The 23647-nt window shown below is 39.5% G+C and overlaps 1 protein-coding gene across 2 annotated transcripts in view; it reads right to left on the bottom strand.

The window, feature by feature from the left end:
- Positions 1-375: 375 nt before the first annotated feature.
- Positions 376-23647, bottom strand: part of LOC139952424 (kelch-like protein 38) — a 31325-nt gene continuing 8053 nt past the window's right edge. The window contains exons 1-2 of one of the 2 annotated variants that reach the window (XM_071951550.1): positions 10242-10296; positions 376-6374 (exon numbers count right to left, since the gene is read on the bottom strand). In XM_071951550.1, coding sequence (XP_071807651.1) covers positions 3812-6355 — 2544 coding nt within the window. In that variant the 5' untranslated portion in view covers positions 6356-6374; positions 10242-10296 and the 3' untranslated portion in view covers positions 376-3811. Of the gene's footprint in view, positions 6375-10241; positions 10297-23647 lie in introns of those variants that run through there. The other variant, XM_071951549.1, reaches the window with a different exon arrangement.

Genomic DNA, 23647 nt, shown 5'->3' with positions numbered 1-23647 from the left:
TTTCATACCTAAGACAAGGCAAATTGACTGACTGGTTGTACAGCATCAGTTTTTTGTTACAATGCATTATATTAACATCCAAGACGAACCAATAGGCCATAACATCATCAAACCTTTACTTCCATTGGTGCTTAAAGGAACACGTTGCCTTGGGTCGGTCGAGTTCGTCTTTGAAAAGCGTCTGTAACCGTTTGTTGTAAAATGCATATGGTTAGAAAGATGACTTTAAAGTAGAATACAATGATGCACACAAATTTGCCTCGAAATTGCGTGGTTTTCCTTTTACTTTGCGAACTAACATGGTCGGCTATTTATGGGAGTCAAAAATTTGACCCCCCATAAATGGCCGACCGTGTTAGTCGACGAGGTAAAAGGAAAACCACGCAATTTTGAGTGATACTTGTGTGGATCATTATATCCTCCTTTTGAAATATCTTTCTTATCAAATGCATTTGATAACAAACGGTTACAAACACTTTTCAAAGACGAACTCGACCGATCCAAGGCAATGTGTTCTTTTAAAATCCAAGACAAACCAATAGGCCATAACATCATCAAACTTTTACTTCAATTGATGCTTAAGTCTTTGGAAAAAACATTGGCCTAAAAATATGAGTACATAGAAAATGCAGGACACAACAGTTAGTTTGTTTGATGCTTGGTTGAAAGTCACATCATAAACATGTTTTCATGGCAACCTAGATTTACCCTTATTATAATCATTGTGTTGCTGTTTTGTCCAGTAAGGCAAAACTCTACTTTTCTTTGCATACAGTGTGCACAACATCCTTGGTGTACAACATCAATTTGCAAAAGGCACAACGTAAGCAAAATCAACTTTACTGGTCATACTTACAGCTAGCTACATTTTACCGCCTAGCCTAGGACTGACAGTACAGTACTACATGTGGTGTACATGTACATGTAGTTGTAATCTGATATTAATCTGTATCTACAAAAGTACTGCATACGGTCCCTTTTCAACTTTATATTTGGCAAAAAACCTAACTTTTTAAGGAATCCAGATGTAAAATCCAGAAAATCTGCAAATGTAGTGGAATAAATTTTGTTCAAGTTTGTGATCCAGCAAAATAATTTGTTTTCTGTTTTGAGTGTGAAAGTTTGGAAAGATCATGATTTTACTTTGTACTGCTGAGTGTAACTTTCACGAACTGTTTGGTATAGGCCTATGGGCGATGGATTGAATTTACATTTGTACAATTTACATGATTTTTAATTTGTGAACATTTAGTTATCTTTATTATGCATAAATATGCAAATTTACAAGCAAGTAAATTTTACATTATGTGGGAAAATAAACAAGTCACACTGATCAGTTCACGACAGAGCTCTGCAAAAAAAGAGCATTATGTATCAGCCAATAGCAAGCCAGTACCTTGATGAGACCTTGTTACCACAAACCGTTTCTAATAAGGCATTCCATTGGCCCACAAAAAACAACTGCAGTTTTTAAACATGCATAATGCATAATATGTACAACTTGTTAATGACATGTTGGTTACTTTTTAAGTGCACATTAGACATCATGGTGAGGTTTCTTACTTGTTAGTACTTTTTAAGTTCTTTTGGTCTTACACTATACAGTATTTACAACTATCTACAAAATGATGGTTTAAAGACAGTGGACACTATTGGTAATTGTCAAAGACCAGTCTTCTCACTTGGTGTATCTAAACATATGCATAAAATAACAAACCTGTGAAAATTTGAGCTCAATTGGTCGTCAAAGTTGCGAGATATGAATGAAATAAAAAACACCCTTGTCACACGAAGTTGTGTGCTTTCAGATGCTTGATTTCGAGACCTCAAATTCTAAACTTGAGGTCTCGAAATCAAATTCGTGGAAAATTACTTCTTCCTCGAAAACTACGTCACTTCAGAGGGAGCCGTTTCGCACAATGGTTCATACTATCAACCTCTCCCCATTACTCGTTACCAAGTGAGGTTTTATGTTGATAATTATTTTGAATAATTACCAATAGTGTCCACTGCCTTTAAGAATACATTCACATCATTAGTACATTTACCTAGTGTTGTATGACTCATGAGTCATGACTCAATGTTGAAGACTCAGACTTTGGCTAGAGTCAACATACACCCGTCCGTTTCAGACAGGCGCTCCAGAGTCGCGCCAAACCAAATTCTGAAATAAGTACATGAAAAGTTTCACGTCTGAAAAACCTACATGTAGGAGCAACTGGATGCGCTAAAAGTCGAAAGATCGACCGTTGCAGTTGTTCGGAACGACTCTGGAGCGTCTTGGTTTCAGACGTCAATCTTATCATTGAGCCGAATCAATGTAAATGTTATGTTAAATTCGTCTGTCTGAAACCAACATTTATTTGTGTCGACCTAGAGTGGCTCCTTATCTATTGGTTCGGCGCGACTCTGGCGCACCTGAAACGGGTGTTACATGTAGTCAATGGTTCAGACTCGTGGTACAGATTCACCGGGGCCCAAATTCATGGCGCTGGTTATCCTAGAATTCTGCACTTCTGAAACTCTGTAATGCATGAACTTATATAGGCCATAAGTGCAGGATTCACAGAAGCAGCTGCCATGAAATTAAGCCCAAACACTGTAAATCCAATATGCCTGTGATTTTTTTTCACAGGACTCGAGAAAGTACTGAGTATACAGTGCTAACACACATTATGGGTAAACCCAAACAACTATCCTGAATTCTAGTAAGTCAAGTCTTTTACTTGTTCTCTTGTTTTTGACTAAAGATCCATTGCATTTTGAAATGTTGTTGTTATAATTTACAAAGCAAGTGAAATCACCGCTTTTTGTTTTTATAAACCCTAACCCCTTTTCCGCACATTAGAAGCTGAATGGTGTAACTTTTAGATTAAAGTAACTTAATGTAAATGTACACTTTGCATGAGTTGTTTGGCGTGGTTGGTGTTGGTGGAGTCAAAATCAGCCACCACTAGGTGGGACTTGGGACATTCATAGGAAAACGGTGGCACGGTTGGCTAGTGCGTAAAGCGCTCGCCTCTCACCAAGGTGACCCCGGTTCGATTCCCGGTCGGGGCCATATGTGAGTTGAGTTGTGCGTTGGTTCTCTGCTGTGCCACGAGGGTTTTCCAGACTATCCGGTTTTCCTCCCTCAGGAAAAAATCAAACACTTTCGATCTTGGCTGTGCTCCGTGGTCATAATGGGTTGATGTGGCTGGCAGCTGAATGCGCCCTTGCATGCCTGCTTCTCGAACACGTTGTAGCCGCGTCCTTTGCAATTCAGCTCTTAGCTGCGAGTAAGGATGTTTAGCCCCCCAAATTAAAACATAAAACATTAAAACTTACACTAATGTACATGATAATGTTGGTGGCCATGTGTGAGGACATGTCAACGTACAAGGACAAGATCTATTGTCCTACATGTGTACATCACTGAACGAAAACATCTCACTGACCGTATTTACCCATAAAGCCAATAGATCCTTCCCATGAAATATGTAAATTGTACGTCACGCGTGTGCAGTCACACTTTGGTTAGCAAAATGAAGGAACATCCCGCCGCTTTGTATTGGGATGATGTTGGTGTGATGCAGACGCGTTTGTGCGTTTGCTTTGTGCTACGGCGTTTGTCAACCAATAGGGTCTGTAGGTATGCATGAATGTAATAAGCATTTCATGGGAAGGGTACATACCAGGCGAGAATGCCTGAAATCAATATATATCAATGTGTTGATCTGGCCATTTGAGCACCCCTGAATACCATGGTTTTGAATATCATTACAAAAATACTTCTGATCAATATCTAGCAATCAGTGACATTATGACTTGATCATTTTCTACTTATTTGGTAAGACCTTTTGTTGGACCACGTTTCAGTTCCTTTGGGCAATCCAATGTACATCTTGATTGTCACGCACCCATGATACGTCAAGGCCCGAGGCATAGGTCCAAGTACTGTCCACTCATTGGTCAATGGATCATACTGCTCAACGCTATTGGTTGCAATGGTCAGAGCATCTTCAACCGTCCCTACAGTCCACTGACCGCCCGTTACATCAATTTTGCGGTTTGTGACCGTAGCGGAGTAGAGCTCTCTCTCATGGGCCTCAGCATGCTGCATCTCCCCAATGGTCTTGATCTCTCCTTTGTTTGGGTTGTACACCTGAACGAGGTACTCCGTCTTCCCTCCAACTAAATAGATCTTGCTTTTCATTGTCGCCCCAAAGCGAGGCTCGAAGGGAAGGCTGACGTCATTCACTACAGTCCATGCATTCTTATCGAGATGAAAGCACTGGACGAGAACCTTACCATCTTCGTTCAACCCGCCCACAACATAAAGTCGTCGACTGTGAGAGGTCACCACGGGGTCAAGCACCCCGTAGGTCATGGATTCGCTGGTTTTCCACTGGTTTGTTTGACGGCTGTATCTCTCCACACTGTGAAGGGGCTCATTTGATTTGTCAACCCTTCCACCTACGACGTAAATAAGATCATGTAAGACCCCAATGCCATGGGAAACGCGGGGGAGATTAACAGGAGCTACTTCAGTCCATTCGTCAAACAAAGAGTTGTATCTCCACACATCACCGCACAATCTCCCCTCTCGGAACCTCCCGCTTATTACATAAACATCATTGTTCAGAGCCACCACCTTGTACTCAGTGTTACTCCCAGGGAAGGGTTCCAGAGGAACCCACTGTCGACGGATGTTGTCATAAAAACTTGTATCTGGTATCCACTGCTGGTTCTTGTTCCTCCCACCGATGACAAATGTGACGTCGGCAAATGACTTCCGAGGCTTCATCCTTGGATCTCCCTTCTGCTTACCTTCTCTGATCAAGGCATGGATAGCTCTGACCTCCAGGATTAAATCCTGACACCCTTCGCACTCTTTCACTAGCGGGTCTTCAACAATAGCATCTAAGATTTTAGGAGAAGCATAAGGAAGACGTATGCTCTTGAGGGTAAATCCAAGGAACTCCTGCCGTGTCTCAAAGTCATGTTTGATCCATTTAATCAGAGCTTTGTAAGCCTCTTCCTCACTCACAAGGTTCAGGTTATCATCTCCAAGGTAGTCGACAAGTTCTTGTGGAGAAAGATCAAGAAACTCCTCATATTTTATGACTTCCCGGAAGTTCTTAAGAGCAAACTTTGTTGCAACTTTGTGTAGCAAACTACAGCTTGGACCGACGGCAGATCTCTGAATGCTCAAACAGTTGGCAGGATCCAGCATGGTCTTCAGGAACTCACTACATTTCCTGATGGCAGACTCATGGCGGAGAGTGCTGGCCAGGATCAGAGCTTCCTTCGCATTCTCCTCACATACCTCCAGCCTAGAGGTGTAGGTGTAGTTTACAATCATTCTGGTGACTGCAGCACTCACATCAGTAATCTGAACATGTCCGTTCTGATTGGCTGCCTGAAGCCTCTCCTCCATCGCTGAGTCCACTGTTGCCAAGACAACCCTATGACATGGCAACTCCTCCCCTCCAACGCACAGTGTAACATCCACAAACTTAGAGTCAAAGCGTTGATCATTCATGCCAAGCAAGACTTCATTGACGTGGTACGGTTGCTCAAATGTATACTCAGCCATGAGTTTTGAGGCATCTGAGAGTGAGTTTCTACTGCGGTTGTCCTGTTTGTCCATGAACTCTTGACAGGCCTGCTCGGCAGAGTGCAGGTAAAAGCACTGTGCTGCTGTTAACAGATCCACTACATTCTCATAGCTGATCACCAGTCTGGCAGTATAAATATAGTCCAAGAGAAGGCCAACAATATTAGGTTTGATATCGTTTAGGATCATGTCATGCTTTACAATCACCCCTCCCTCTTCTGTTATTTCATTACAGATGTTGAGAGAAAAGAAGCGACTTGTTGATGCCAGGACCACTTTGTGAGCCCGGAAAGTCTGGCTCCCAACATAAATGGAAAAGTCTGTGTACTTGTTAGCATGGCGGAAACGGTTCAACTTTGTCAGAACATCTGCCGCATAATTTGGATCGTCCACTTCTTTTTGTTCATTAACAGAAGACGCAACTGTCCAAGTGCTTCCATCAGTTCGGATGCTCTCCCCGATGCTGAAGTTACTGCCGAGTCTACTCAACCGATAGAAGCCACTGTTTCTCTTTGATAAGGATAAGTTTGAACCTCTTGGCTTGGTTGATCCAATCGTACTTTGTCCATCCTTAATATTACCATTAGCCGCTACAGCGCCGATATTTTCCGAGCTCGCAGTCATCTTCATCTGCATGTCCATGAAGGGGATATGGTTTTTCTCTGGGATGGGATTGCTGGAGTAGATGAAATGTCCATGATCCACTTCCTTTGTTGACTTGGCCTTACGGCAGCGGCAGCTTTGGCAGCAACCCATATTGGCTAGTTAGATGCACCTGGAGAGAGAAACAAACAGAGATGACAACATTTAAAACTTGGCTCAATTCTTTTTTTAATTTTCAGGTTGTTCTGCGATCCAACTTTAAGTCGAGGAGAAAAACTCTGGGTAGATCAGTTACACTAAAATAAATGTTTGTTATGTATGCACATTTCACATGCATGAATGACAGTGAAAAGTTGTCAACCCTTTCTCTTAAAGACACTGACACTATTGGTAACAGTCTTCTCCTTTGGTGTATCTCAACATATGCACAAAATAACAAACCTGTGAAAATTTGAGCTCAATCGGTCATGGAAGTTGCGAGATAATGTAACAATGAAAGAAAAAACACCCTTGTTACACAAAGTTGTGTGCTTTTAAATGGTTGATTTCTAAACCTCAAATTATAAATCTGAGGTCTATAAATCAAATTCGTGGAAAATTACTTCTTTCTCGAAAACTACGTCACTTCAGAGGGATCCATTTCTCACAATGTTTTAAAGGCAGTGGACACTACTGGTAATTACTCAAAATAATTATTATCATAAAACCTTACTTGGTAATGAGTAATGGGGAGAGGTTGATGGTATAAAACATTGTGAGTAAATGGATCCCTCTGAAGTGACGTAGTTTTTGAGAAAGAAGTAATTTTACACAGTTTAGAACTTGAGGTCTCGAAATCAAGCATCTGAAAGCACATAACTTCGTGTGACAAGGGTGTTCTTTTCTTTCATTGTTATCTCGCAACTCCGACGACCGATCAAGCTCAAATTTTCACAGGTTTGTTATTTTATGCATATGTTGAGATACACCAAAGGAGAAGACTGGTCTTTGACAATTACCAATAGTGTCCACTGTCTTTAAGTCGAGGAGAAAAACTCTGGGTAGATCAGTTACACTTAGATAAATATTTGTAATGTATGCACATTTCAAATGCATGTACAGTGTATGACAGTGAAAAGTTGTCCACCCTTTCTCTTGAGTTTGTCATACAAGATCTTTTAACGTTTGACAAAAAAACAAAACCCAAAGAAAAACCCTCCAAAAAAACTTTGATAATGATACCCAATTATGATGTACCAAAAATGTCAGAATCACAAAAATGACTCACACACCATACATTCAACGTATTTAAACATGCTGGCAATATATATTTACCCTCAACATCCACAAAAATACAAGGTAAACACCTGACTCAATATATGTATATATACAAACATACTATAAATCATAGTGAACACTGATGCATTACATGTACAGTTGATATAGTGATATGATTAATGTGGAAAATATGCTCCACATGTGGTATCCAGTGTACTAGTGGAGTGTAGTTTTATTGCTGCAATGCAATGAATTATGCATCTATTTCATTACCTTAAATGGCGACTACATTAGTTGAAGAAAAGTGCATTAAAAAAAAATGTTTTAGAAAACAACTGCTGGCACTTAACTGATACATATTTGGGGAACATAAAACAAACAGATTTTAAAGTATTAAGTTATGAACCACAAGGGAAATTTACTAGTGCCTGCACTTAAAATTGATTGGCTGTGCATTGCACCACAGCACCTTGTAAACCATTACATGGTGATATGTATGTCATGTATGTAAAGGAAAAGGGTCTCGATCAGCTTAAGATCATACTTCAAACATAGCTTTGCATACCGTGCAAGAAACATACTGAATTCTGAGGCGCCATGAGCATCACAGAGTGACTTGATTGGTGCGTTATACGTACATGTATGTATAAGAAGTCACAATTATTATTATTTAAAGTGAACACGTTGCCTTGGATCGGACGAGTTGATCTGTTAAAAGCATTTGTAACCCTTTTTTATAAATAATGCATATGGCTGGAAAGATGTTTTAAAAGTAAAATATAATAATGATCCACACAAGTTTGCCTCAAAATTGCGTGGTTTTGCTTTTACTGTGCGAACTAACACGGTCGGCCATTTATGGGAGTCAACAATTTGACTCCCATAAATGGCCAACCGTGTTAGTTGACGAGGTAAAAGGAAAACCACGCAATTTCGAGGCATGTTTGTCTGGATCATTGTATTCTACTTTTACAACATCTTTCTACGCATTTTATAAAAAACGATTACAAACGCTTTTCAAGACCAACTCGATCGATCCAAGGCAAAGTGTTCCTTTAAAAACAAAAACCCAAAACCCACAACATTACAAAAGATGCTATCCAACTAACCTCAACCAAATTGTGTTTTTGCTGTTCCTCATAAAAGTATACAATGACAGTGTTGCGAAATTGAACACAGTAGACATAGTTGTACATGTTGTCTTACTGTGTAAGATTGACCAACAATCATTCACAACAATTCTACTTTCAAATGAGCCACAGAATCCTGAAATACACAGATCACTTGAACACCCAAGGAAATCATACATAAGATCAAATTATTGCACATCATAACATTCATTCATGTACTGTACGAATTTTAAGCATGCTATTTATGAATGCAGCATTCACAATCACCCCAAACAACATCTTATCTCATCTCATCCTACAATTTCCTAGCATACAACACCTCCTACAACCAAAGTCCCTGTATCTTCCTCTATTATACAGGGATGCCAGTGTTCTGTTTTCGATAAAATAATTTTTTTCTGGCCAGATGAAACACGGAGCGCCGGAAAAATTCGAGAACAATTTTTAACAACCAGAATTCTGGCAAATAGCCGGAAAACTGGCATCCCTGTATAATAACATGACACTACATACAGTGTACAAATGTATGCACCACATCTATCCATCTAGCACCAAAGTCCCTGTATCTTCATCTATAATAACATGACACTACATACAGTGTATACACCACATCTATCCATCTAGCACCATGCAGCATCCACGATCACTCCAAACAACATCTCATCCTACATAGCATCCCCCACCTCCTACAACCAAAGTCCCTGTATCTTCATCTATAATAACATGACAAGCTGCATACAGTTGTATACATCACATCTATCCATCTAGCACCATGCAACATCCACAATCACTCCAAACAAAATCGCATTCTAGCATTGGCCTTTATCACGTTGTTACCATCTTGGTCATGTTCCTTGTTTCAAATAACGGTAATGAATGCCAACATTCATTGTGCAAACATGGCACCAGGCTATTATTTCGTCCAGCCTCAGTTTGGTTACAATGAGTTGGAATGGAATAAAATCAAGATGGCCACACCGTGTCAAAGGTCTATACTCCACCTACAATGTCAGAGATGCCAAGTCCAGAGGCCAGCTATGCGTAAGATTTTTCAAAGCTCACTGTATCTTCATGTTACATCACAGCTATCCATCTAAACATGTTTAGCACCATGCAACATCCACAATCACGATCCAAACAACATCTGATCATCCTAGCATACATACATGTTTACGTACTCCACCTCCTACAACCAAAGTCCCTGTATCTTCATCTGTTATAACAACATGACAATACATACAGTGTAACAGCTATCCATTTATGTAGCACCATTCAACTTTCAAACATGTCATCCTAGCATCTCCCACCTCCTACGTATGTACAACCAAAGTCCATGTATCTTCATCTGTTACATGTATAACATGATTATCAGTTATCCATCTAGCACCATGTACAATGCAGCATCCATACTATGTATAATTACACCAAACAACATGTCATCCTAGCATACTCTACATGTACCTCCTTCAACCAAAGTCCCTGTATCTTTATCAGATTATAACATGAAACACCAGTTATCCATCTAGCACCATGTACAATGCAGCATCCATAATTACCCCAAACAGCATCTCATCCTAGCATCCTCTCTACATATCCCAAGTCCTTGTATCTTCATCTGCTATAACATGATCAAGACTACCTGTGGTGCTTACGATATATCATTCCTCCACGTTTCATTAATTTGACTGATTGATCCAGCGCTCCCAGTGCTCAAGCAGACCCCATACCTCCTTCTAAGCTACTGTAGACGGTGTTTACATGTGCACTGATGACTCACAGACATTGGTAGTGATGATTAGACCACGCATCATCCCTATGATGTCATGTCTGTGGTAAATATGCAGGCCTGGGGGTTTGTTGTTGATGATAGTCAATATTAACATGGAATACCTTCAGTATCATGGAACGGCTACCTGACAACTATTATGTAGATACATGTAGTAAGGGTACATCTTGTCAGCATCTGTTCTTATTCTGCCTCCTTCATTTCTTTGGAAGAATTCCACAGCTGTGAGGCTTTTTTCATCAATTAATAATGAAAGAGTATTAATTTTCACTTATCCTTTTAACAGCAGCATAATTTAGAATTGTACGCAAACAGAACCTAAGGTACTACATGTACATGTTGATGTAAACAAACTTTGTTTGACCTGGCCATCACATAAATGCATGGCGCATGTACATTACCATACAAATTTACATTTATGTACAGTACATTATACAGTACTGTTCATTACACATGACACGTGGATAATAATTGTGTAGTTTTCATGTTGGGAATGAATTTCCATAATCACTCATTGTGTGCATCTTTTAATGACCCATTGAGAATTATACAGAAAAATGATAATTACTATACATTATAAATGTGCATACGGGTGCTTACTTAACATTTGTAAATGGGGTAGGAGGGGTGGGGTTGGATATGAGGGTTGATGTACAGATATGTATATGAGGGTTGGAGTAGGAGGGGTGCAGAGCAGAAGGGGTGGGGTATGATGAAGGGTGGGGCAGGAGGGGTGGGGTACAGTATGAGATTTTGAGTGTATCAGGGTTGGACTAGGGAATGAGGGTTGCGGTACGAGGGGTGTGGTGGGGTAGGAGGGTTGGAGAAGGGTATGAGGGATGGGGTAGGAAGGGTGGGTATGAGGAGTAGGGTAGGAAGGGTGGGGTATGAGGAGTAGGGTAGGAAAGGTGGGTATGAGGGGTGGAGTAGGAAGGGTGGGTATGAGGGGTGGGGTACGAGGGGTGTGGTGGGGTAGGAAGGGTGCTGGGTATGAGGGGTGGAGTAGGAGGGGTGGAGTAGGAAGGGTGGGTATGAGGGGTGGGGTAGGAAGGGTGGGTATGAGGGGTGGGGTACGAGGGGTGTGGTGGGGTAGGAAGGGTGCTGGGTATGAGGGGTGGAGTAGGAGGGGTGGAGTAGGAAGGGTGGGTATGAGGGGTGGGGTAGGAAGGGTGGGTATGAGGGGTGGGGTACGAGGGGTGTGGTGGGGTAGGAAGGGTGGGTATGAGGGGTAGGGTAGGAAGGGTAGGGTATGAGGGTTGGGTAGGAGTAGGATAGGGCATGAAGGTTGAGGTAGGGTGTGAGGGATGGGATAGGGTATGAGAGTTGGGGTACGAGGGGTGTGGTGGGGTATAATGAGGGTTGTAGTATGAGGGGTAGGTTAGGAAGGGTGGGTATGAGGGGTGGGGTAGGAAGGGGTGGGGTAGGAAGGGTGGGGGTTGAGGGTTAGGGAAGGAGTGGGGTTAAGTATGAGGGTTGAGGTGTATGAGGGTTGGGGTAGGGTATGAGGGTGGGGTAGGACGGGTAGGGTATGAGTGGTAGGGTATGAGTGGTTGGGTAGGAGGGGTGGGGTATGAGGGTTAGGGTAGGACCGGGATAGGGTATGATGGTTGGGGTGTATGAGGGTAGGGGTAGGGTATAGGGATGGGGTAGGAAGAGTGCGGATGGGGTATGAGGGGTGGGGTAGGAGGTTTGGGGTAGGACGAGTGGAGTAGGGTATATTGGTTGTGGTGTATGAGGGTTGGGGTATGTACTTTGTGTTCCTAAATTTAGCTTCATTGAAGACCAATCTTTACTTTCACCAACAATCTTGTTACCATTTTCTTCAAATATCAAGTTCATTTAGTGCTCATTTGAACAATACATTATAATCCATGGATGTTTCATTTAAATGATTTGTTTAAATTTGTATCTTTGTATTCGGTGCTGTTGCCCTGGTTTACTACATGTATAGTCTTCATCTGTTCAATGACACCAGCATCATAGCGCTTAGAAACATGGTATAATAAATATTATTATTATTTGTTATTATCATCTACTATGATTCATCAAGACAAACAAATCTCAATTTAAGGTTATCTCACATGATGCACTTTCATTGCACGAATCACCTCTTAAGATTATCAACCATGCAACCCTACTTCCAAGAACAAGTTCTTTGTCTCAACATTCTTTGTCTCATCAAACCAAGAAACCAATGACTCAATATGAAGGCGGTTTACTACAATCCACTTATACAGCTTGACAGCTCCGGGAGCTTACTGTTACACCACTGACAGAGAAAAAAGATAAACCCAGCAATTTCACGCTGGTTTGAACCAATTACAGCCCTCACAAGGGAAGCGTCTGAGCATGAGCTAACACGAGGCACGTGTGTCTTGTAATAAGAACACTCGGCCGAGATGGACTGCTCATATATTTCTTTGTGTATCACAAACACTTGGAGTGAGTAGCAAGTGCTGATGCTAGTGGGGGATTTACACAAAGAGTCATCATTCACTGCTATTTCCATCACAACATGAACAAATATACACCAACCTACAGTGTATACTGTACAAACCACGATCCGCCAACAAATTTGGGCCGATACTGTACATCACAAAGACAGTAGTCATCTTCACATTATAAATATTCCCACTTAAAGGCAAAGTTAAACTTGTGATTTTTTGTAATCATTCGATTGTATCCTATATAAGTACAGATGTAATGTACACAAGGTCACTGTGTTCTGGGGTCGATTTAATAATAATAATAATAATAATAATAATAATAATAATAAATAATTTGGGGGGCTAATCATCCTTACTCGCAGCTAAGAGCTGAATTGCGAAGGACGCGGCTACAACGTGTTCGAGAAGCAGGCATGCAAGGGCGCATTCAGCTGCCAGCCACATCAACCCATTATGACCACGGAGCACAGCCAAGATCGAAAGTGTTTGATTTTTTCCTGAGGGAGGAAAACCGGATAGTCTGGAAAACCCTCGTGGCACAGCAGAGAACCAACGCACAACTCAACTCACATAATGGCCCCGACCGGGAATCGAACCGGGGTCACCTTGGTAAGAGGCGAGCGCCTTACGCACAAGCCAACCGTACCACCTCAAAGGGAATAAAAGGGTAGCGATGCGTTCTTACACGGCCGTTTAAAACCGGCAGGGTCGAATTGCTGTGTGATAAAGGCCCGAGCCAAAAGGCCAGGGCCTTTAGCGCACGCCAACTACCCTCCAAGGTTTAAAACGAACGTTTAAGAATGAGTCACTACATGTACTCTTTTATTCCCATTCATAAATGCCCTTTTGTTAAAAAACGTTAACACTTTAACAATTGAAATGTCGATGTTTGGAATATTTTCTTACAAAACTTTGTGTAGAATCTGTCCAATGCGCGTGGTTTGTGAGTACGCGTGCGCGCTTAGATTATGCGCGCGCTTAGATTACGCGATGTTACTATAGCTATGAATTGCGTTCCGCGTGATAATCTTGCGCGCACGACACGCGGAAGCCAGCTTTTAATAAAAAGCTCCAGTTGGTCATTATCAAAGGTTTAAACACCCCCCACGTGACGCGCTCTCCACCAATAGGAGTAAAGAAACTGTCTGGGGTATTTATGAATGTTCAATAAAACTAATCTGTGAACATTTCATTTCAAAAGGCCACTGTGTTCTGGGGTCAATTTAATAAAGAGTTAGGACTAGTCCTAGGATTTTAAAAGCCCAGGAAAAACAGAAAATGTAATGGGAACATTGCAGATGTACAATGTTTGTGATTTGTAAACACCTCCAATGTCAGATGCTCTATGGTCAGTGACACTATAATCACTACCCAACTACTGCCTGAACAACCTACGTGTACATGACAAGTCCTTATGACTATGGGACAACTAATGCAAAATAAACTATACCCACAGTACATACACTTAATCCCATTGGAGTAATAGGATTGTGACTACTTACAAATTGTATAAGTGAAAAATGTACCTGAAATAATTGTGTGACGTAACACGGTTTAAATTTGCATCCAAGAGAGTACACAAATATTTGTATTTTTATTCCTACATTGACACTTAAAATAACAACATAATTGAAGAGTAATAGTTTTTTTTTTTTTAACATGGTAGTAAGATCTTTCTTTTTTTACAATTTTGAGAACCGTATTAAAGACACTAGACAACTTCAAAGACCAGTATTCTCACTTTGTGAATATCTCAACATATGCATTAAATAACAAACCAGTGAATGCTCAAATGGTCATTAAAGTTGGAAGAAAATAATGAACGAATAAACACCCTTGTTGCACAAATTTGTGTGCGTTCAGATGCCTTAAAAGGGCTTCAGGCCTGAAGTCTTTTTATAGAATTTCTATGCTGCAAGAAGTCAAACACCTTTAACAAGAAAACACCCAAAGTTTATTTTGATTTGTCCAACTGTGTGTAAATACTCTGCTCTTAAGATTCAGAGCTTCTTGAAAACATCTTATATCGTGGTCAGTGCCATAGGTCTGGTGCCAGATTGTCACCAAAGTTGATATCCAAACTAGCATTTATTGGATTGTACTATTCCTAGCCTCTCACACAAAAGCCAGGGGTTAATAACTGCTGGCTCAATACTAAATGTAAATCTAGCAGAATCGGCACGGTGGCGTTTCTCTAGTCTCCTATGGGACAAACAATAACAGGTGATCTCAATACATGGCGCCTTGAAGCTGCCCACGCTCAAGACAAGGTGGCTGGCTACCCAAGCTGATTTCTTAAAGGCACTGGACACTATCGATATTTACTCAAAATAATTGTTAGCATAAAACCTTACTTGGTAACGAGCAAAAGAGAGCTGTTGATAGTAAAAAACATTGTGAGAAACGAAGTATTGTAGTATTTGAGAGTGAGGTAATTTCTGAAGGCCTTTTAGTAGGCATCTGAAAGCACACAAATTTGTACACCAAGGCTGATTTTTCTTTCATTGTTCTCTTGCAACTTCGATGACAAATTGAGCCCAAATTTTCACAAGTTTGTTATTTAATTCATATGTTGGGAAACGCCAACATGACCAAGTGCGAATACTGGTCTTTGACATTTACCAAAGGCGTCCAGTGCCTTTAAGACAAGGTGGCTGACTACCCAAGCCATGCCTTGCGCTGATTTCTTTAAGATAGACCCTTGAGGCAGGCACTGTCATGGGTAATCCCCCCTATTGAGCTTCATATTTTCCATCTGATAATAATGTATCATGTAGCGGCCAAGAGGGGATCCTTTCCTGAAAGAATCAAAGAGCCGATGTAAAGTATACATCAAGTGAATAGTCAAGCAGTGGCGCAGAGGTAAATGACATCAACGTTGAGGTTAAAATGTAGTCAAGCTGGACAAGGAGGCGGCTAGCGACGGCGTCGCCATGGCGAGAGTTACTGTCTCCGGACAGGATCAGACAGACCAGATTATGCTTGGCAAGAAACCTGGAGGCTGGATGTTTTCTTGTGACCCCCCCCCCCAACACATGCATTAGGGATGTCTATTAAAAGAATATGCATTGTGTATGGACAGTAATTTGAGGTGTTGTTCAACTCACAGCTTCTGACGTATCTGAACATTGTGAGGTGATTGTTATTGATTACCAAGGACTTCTCTTAACATCCAAAAGCAAAATGCTGTCAAGATACCTAGCACCCAGGGATCATATATGTATTGACAAATATGAGAAGTAATCCAGCTCTCTGGAACCAGACTATATTCAGCTTGTTGACAACATAGTGTCTGTAAAGACAAACAATTGTTGCTACTGTGGCTTTGGCTACTATCAGCGACTTGCTGTTTACGACTTGCTTTGGCTACAGCCTGTGGCCTTGGCTATTGCCTTGGATATTGCCTGTTGCTTTATCCATGGAGGAATAAATTAAAATCTAATTTATTCCTCCATGCTTTATCTAATGTATGTGACTTTGGCTGCTGTCTGTGGCTTTGGCTACTGCCTGTGGCTTTGGCTACTGTCTGTGGCCTTGGCTATTCTTTGTGACTTTTGCTAAGATGTTTGTGGCCTTGGCTACTGTCTGCGACTTTGGCTACTGTCTGTCTTTTGCTACTGTCTGTGGCTTTGGCTACTGTATGTGGCTTTGGTTACTGTCTGTGACTTTGTCTACTGCCTGTGGTATTGGATACTGCATGTGGCTTCGGATACTGTGTGTGGCTTTAGATACTGTTTTGGGTTTTGGCTAAGTGGCTTTGGCTACTGTAAGCTTTTAGTTCAAAAATCATAACCAAATATTTCAATTTTTCACCTTACCACAAACATTGTCAATTTCTGTTTCACACAACTAGGCATTTCAGGACAGTTCCCATAACACAGCTCATAGAAGTGTAAGTATTCACATTGTCGCTGTTTTGCTGCAGTCGCTGTTTTGCTGCAGCCGTTGTGTATCGCTGCAGCCCTTCAGCCCTGCCAGACGTTTATCCCAGCAGGTTAGGAATGAATGAATTCCTATCTGACTGGTCATACCAAGGGATAGAATACTTACAGCTGTAATGTAATAAATACCTACACATCAACATAAATTGAATCAATTCAGTTAACTCCCCACAGGCATAGATGATGTTTCATCTTCATGTGCATAGACACTCATGCCCATTTTAAAGATAATATAGAATGAACTATAATAAAATACACAATCAAACTTTGTTTGGAGTGCATTTTTATAATATGAATATACTTGTCAATGGATAAATGTATTTTTTTTTTTTATTTTTAATAGTACACAATTCACAAACAGTTTGTATACAAGTAAATTCATTTAGGTTTCTTTGACATTTCATTTTGTGCAACTAGTTTTTTTGGTGATATAGATGCAGTTGTACAATATAGACCTTCTTTTACCCAAGTAAGCTTGCATCTTTTCATCCATACACATAAAATCTTTCTGATTGTTAACCTAAAAAACATCTGCAAGAGCTTCTGTTTAGATTCAGTAATTTTCAGAATCACTGGAGTGAAACTTCACCATTTAGCATGTTTACATGTTTGGAGGCATGCTGACCTACTTTGTAAGAAGAGCATACACCTAAACCAGAACAGGTACTATGTAGGCTATGTCACAGTATCTGATGCGACTGTCAGTGTCACTATCAGGTACATGTAAAAATTAACATACCATGTGTACATCACACGCAAACAGAGGGTTGTACAGCTCACATTGCGAAGTTCATTTGATATTTACAAGTTTCATTACAAAATTGTGCATGTTTCCCCCCTCAATACTTTTGAAGTAGTGTGTTGTTACACAGAAATTATTGGCTTTAGAACCGTATGCACTAAAAACCATGTTAATATTACACAAACTGAAAGATACAAACATAGCTCTTAGGCTTGGCATATTATCCAAGACAACAAGAGTGCCTGTTTTCGGAGTAGTAACTTTGTTAAATGTCTTACATGTATGTTTACTCCTCTCTTGTCTCGCAAAATAAGTATATTTTGTACTCGATGGTCATTTAGATGCAAGATCAGAAATACATGTCATGTAATTGTACAAGAACAAACATCTTCAGTTTGTCCAGTCAATGGAGCCCAAACTGAGTTCTTATTAGGAAAAAGTGGGTTCATTCCTTGTCAACAACTAGAAATAAAAAAATAGCTATAAAAGTGAAAAGCAGGTTGTGACAGAAAAATTATTTTTTGGTGTCATGTCCATGTTTGCTTAGAATTGCCCAAATACTCATGCTGAATAATCATCATCTGTATATCCTGTCTTTAAAAGCATCTTCAATCACAGTACCAATGAACTTAGCCCTGGTGGCCTTACACTTTCGTACAGTGACGTCCTGGATATCAGGGCCCATTTCTGGGGCGGAAAATTTTCAAAGCTTCAGAACTCAAATCTTACCTGCAAGAAACCACTAACTTCAACAGATTCACATTCCATGGCAGCATATGTTTTTCTGCGGTGGGTTTTGGTCGTCATATATCCTTCACAAATCCGTCATTTTCATGAAATAATGCAGCTCCCCACGTTAAGGAATTCCCATTTTTGTTCGTACTCTCACAGTCTGCCGTGTATACGCAAGACACGCAAATCTTGCGTTGCGTTTGCGCGTTAACGCAGCTGTGCAGTCAAGATACGATAACCAATAATTCATGCGTCTTGCATCTTGCGCGCGAATGTATACGCGTACGTACGGCAGCAGACAACACTGTGAGAAACCGATCAAAACAGGAATTGTTTAACGTTGGGAGCTGCATTATTTCACGAAAATGATGGATTTGTGAAGAATATATGAAGACCAAAACCAACCGCAGAAAAATGTATGCCGCCATAGAATGTGAATCTGTTGAAATTAGAGGCTTGTTGCAGGTAAGATTGGAGTTATGAAGCTTTGAAATTTTTCCGCCCCAGAAACGGGCCTTAATAGTTAGGACTCTGTATCTGTGTACAGAGGAAGAGTCCTATTATGGCTACAATGAACTGAACCTTTTTAATACAATTACAATGTATACCTACATTACCTTTACACATGGAGACGGAAACTTAAACAGTACAGTACACAATATCCAGCAGAAGAGGGAATGCATTCAGTTCATCATAACAGTTACTCCACCCAAAGATACACCGGAAGTATAAAGTCAACAAATACATACATCTCCCACTTCAAATAGTTGTCAATGATTATTGTCTACTCAAACTTTGGTAGGCGCAGAGAAATTGTTGTTTTCATCCCACACAGCTTTGAAAAAAGAGAGACCAATTGTATACATTGATCATTTGTCAAACGTGTAACCATAGAGCAACCAAGCATACATGTACATGTATGAAAGTCTACCCAAACCTGTAGAGCATGAAAAATTAACTTGTCCTTCTGTAGGATTTCTGTCTCCTAAACTTGTTGTGAATATTCTTTTGATCTCAAGGCCTTTCTTGTATTTAAAAACTAGGGCAAAATAAAGTTGTAATGTATGTCAGTTTGATAACTATCTGGTATGATCAGAATTGAACAATAGCACACATGGACTGGAACTTGGAAGTTCAACCATCATTGACCCAATTCACCTGGGACAAATTTCATGCCTCTGCTTATCAAAAGCAAATTTACGCTTACAAAAGGCAATGAACATAGTTTTCCTAAATTGTTAATTTAAAGAATTATAGTACTTTGATCATATTTTTACTCTTTATCCAACAACCCTGAAATCCTTCCCACAGCCTCTCAGACAGATGGTCCTCACCAACAAGTCACCATATACCCCGGTCAAGGCAATTACTCTTCACGTGAAGGATGGCAGACTCATCTTAAACAAGCCCTTCAGCTTACCAGGGAGTGAGGTTTTTTATGTCTGGGACAGAGGTTGCTTGGAGTGTATGCATTTCATGGCCATATATGGCCAGTCTGTCACAAGAGTGCTCTGGACTTGTTCATTTCAAGTTTTTTTTAAATATCTCAAACATTAATAACTCAAACAAGAAGCAATCAATTATAATGGAAAGGAAAACTTGAATGTTGCATTGTAATGATGGTTTGGGTGATACAATAACTCCAAAAGAGGGAGGTTGGGTTTGTGTTGTTGATGCACCATTTTTCAGAGGATGGAAGTATTTGTAAAAAATGTAGATCCTTAAAAAAAAAGGTCTCATCTTGACCTTGAGGAAGTCTTAAGACTTCCTGGTTGCAACAGTAACGTTTGTTTGTTTGTTTGTTTGTTTGTTTGTTTTATTTTTTTATTTATTTCCATTTGTAAAAACAGCAAAAGTACAAGAGTTAAGTAAAGTAATAAAAAAAATCAATTAAGTACAAACAGGGGTTGTAACCAGAGGAAAGGTAGTGGAGCACTGCATAGGCCTAAAAAGACTCTCTCAGTTACTGCAAATAAAAAAAAGATCTTCATTTCAAACAAAGTTTAACGACAGAAAAAGAAACACAAATCAATGTCTGTGTTGTTAATCAAACAAATCAGACCTACATTTTATGTGTATTTTTATAATCCCTTAATTATAACATCTTCACACCCCCTGTAAAACAAGTATACTCCTTCAATGAATATGTGCAATAATAGTGTTCCTAAACGTGTGTAAATTTTATTTATAACTTTTCCCAACAGTTCTTTTAAACAGATCTTAGGAGAACCTTGCTATGTCTTGGTCTGAGCTTATAAAAACCTGCATAAACCACTTCAGCCAGACACTAAGGAAGTCCCTAGTCCTTGTGTACCAGTCCAGTTGCAGAGAAATTGTTTGCCGATTATCTAATTTCCCCAGGGGCCTGTGTTACACACATAATGAAGGGCATAGGCTGACTGTCCCCCATTAACCATAGCATTCCAAACACTTATGGGGAAAATAGATCTACCAAGTACATACATTTTATTTTATTTTTACAAAAATGCTTAGATTGCCTTTGATCGTATACATTGTTATTTTTGTTGAAAAAAAAGTGTTATTTTGCATCCCATCGTTGTAAAAATGGAGTGAAAATTAAAATGGACTAAACCAGGCCCCAATTTCATAGAGCTGTTAAGCACAAAAATTTGCTTAGCATGAAATTTCTGCCTCGATAAAAACAGGATTACCAACAAAATTTCCACATGATTTTCAGGATGAGCAAACATCAGCTGAATACCTAACAAGCAATATGCAACAAATAGAAATTTTGTTGGTAATCCTATTTTTCTCAAGGAAGAAATTTCATGCTAAGCAAATTTTTGTGCTTAGCAGCTCTATGAAATTGGGCCCAGTACAAACACAAGTACAAATGTGAAAAATCATTTGTTTGTTATGAACTTTTTTTATGTAAAGGAAAAACTTAAAGGCACTGAACACAATTGGTAATTACTCAAAATAATTGTGAGCATAAAAAATTACTTGGTTACAACCATTGGAGAGCTGTTGATGGTATAAAACATTGTGAGAAACGGCTCCCTCTGAAGTAACATAGTTTTTGAGAAAGAAGTAATTTTCCACAAATTTGATTTCAAGACCTCAGAATTAGATTTTGAGGTCCTGAAATCAAGCATCTGAAAGCACACAACTTCGTGTGACAAGGGTGTTTTTTTTCTTCCATTATTATCTGGCAAGTTAAACGACCAACTGAGCTCAAATTTTGACAGGTTTGTTGTTTTGTGCATTTGTTGAGATACACCAAGTGAGAAGACTGGTCTTTGACAATTACCAAAGGTGTCCAGGGTCTTTAATTAGGTTATATGGAACACCAAAAGAACTACAATTAAGAAGAATTACTCCAGCTATGCAATCTCTCCACTGGCTTCCTATTCATGCTCGCATCATCTTTAAAAATACCCACATAAACCCAGCCCCAAACAGCAAAACTAACAGATGTTTTGGATCATAGGACATTAATAAGTTGCAATGAATCCAAACTATGCCCAAGGAGACTTGAATTAGTTCTAGTTGAGTAGATCAAAGAATTTTTCAATGTCAACCAACTGCTTCATCCATCTGGCTAGAAAATCCTGGATTACTCTATAATAAAACTAGCATGTTCGGAAGTCTGTTCTTCTCCATTACAAAAAATAGTTAATACTTAACATCTCATCTTCTGATCTTTCATGGACTTGACCCATTTACGGTTGTTTTATTTTTTTGTTTTTATTACGAACTATCTCAAACCCCGTTTTAAAGGCACTGTATACCTTTGGTCAACCAGCATTCTCACTTGGTGTGTATCCCAACACATAACAAACCTGTGAAAATTTGGACTCAAATGCTCGTCGAAGGTGCAAGATAATAACGAAAGAAAAAACACCCTTGTCACACAAAGTTGCGTGCTTGATTTTCGGGACATCAAAATCTAATTCTAAGGTCTCAAAATCAAATTTGTGGAAAATTACTTCTTTCTCGAAAACTACGTCACTTCAGAGGAAGCCGTTTCTTACAATACTATCACCCTCTCTCCATTAGGCCCTACTCATTACAAAGTAAGGTTTTAGGCTAATAATTATTTTGAGTAATTACCAATAGAGTCCACTGCCTTTAAAAAGGGCTTCGAATCAAATTCAAATATTTGAGTGAGAAATTACTTCTTTCTCAAAAACTACGTTCCTTCAGAGGGAGCCGTTTCTCACAATGTTTTATACCATCAACAACTCTCCATTTCTCGTTACAGTAAGTTTTTATGCTAACAATTATTTTGAGTAATTGCAATACCAATAGAGTCCAGTGCCTACACTTTTTGGCATTCCAAATTAAATCAAATGAAAACAAAGTACCAAGGGAAACACCCTGAAAGTGCATCAAAGGTCAGTTTAATCTTTGTTTTCAAAACCATAATATCATAGAGACGGTAATTCCAACAATGATTGCGTTAGTAGTACCTCAGTGCTTTCTCTTTGCTTCAGGTTCAATGCGTTTCTCAGTTTGTACTGATTGAGTAAATTGCAACATCTGTCTGTTTATTGACAAAGAACCAGTCCATGCTGGAACTCTATTCATGTTAAATAACAAAGCTGGTTGGGGGAACAAAGGAACAGCTAGGCTGAGTCTTGTGTCTGGTCTACCCAAGGCGTTCAAGTGGTGCAACGACTGAAAACTGAAACCATGAGATTTCATTTGATATTACAGCATACATGTGGGCTTAAGAGGAATTGCATGTGTACACCCATTTGTCCTTGCTGTTTGGTACACCATTGTTATTTCAAAGTGTAGGCCGACATATTTCATGCTGATGTTTTTTTTCTTCATTTTGACAAACAATACCTGTGACATTTGTTTTCTGTTTCTGTAATGAGTATAAAATATGCGAATGAGCAGGGAGTCTTTGTATTGAGAATGATTTATTTCTCAAGATAATTTTTACTTCATTTACATATGATTAGCGATTCTAAACTAGATTATCATTATTGCACTTCTAAAAACAACAACATGCACATTGCATATGAGAGCTAAAATTAGTAATTTTTGTCAATAAAGCATTTACATTGAGTGCGCATCAACAATATTAATTGGTGCAATATTGAATCACACAGAATTGTACTAAATGCCTATAAAAATATGTACATCTACTAAATATCCTTATAATGATTCCACACATTTCTCAACACAACCGTTAAATGACTCCCATTCAAGATAGTCGTTCCATTTCCTCCATGGTCATTCCATGGTTTTAAAGCCATTATACACTTTCGGGACAGAAAAATAAATAAAAGTTCACAGATTTACTAACAACTTACAGGGTTTACAGAAGGTAATGGTGAATGACTTCTCTTGAAATATTATTCCATGAAATGCTTTACTTTTTGAGAAAACATTAAAACAATTGTCAATTCTCGATGTCGAGAATTACGGATTTATT

Source organism: Asterias amurensis, chromosome 20, assembly GCF_032118995.1.
Source record: "Asterias amurensis chromosome 20, ASM3211899v1".
NCBI classification, from domain to species: domain Eukaryota; kingdom Metazoa; phylum Echinodermata; class Asteroidea; order Forcipulatida; family Asteriidae; genus Asterias; species Asterias amurensis.
This window is presented reverse-complemented; position numbering and strand designations above follow the sequence as displayed.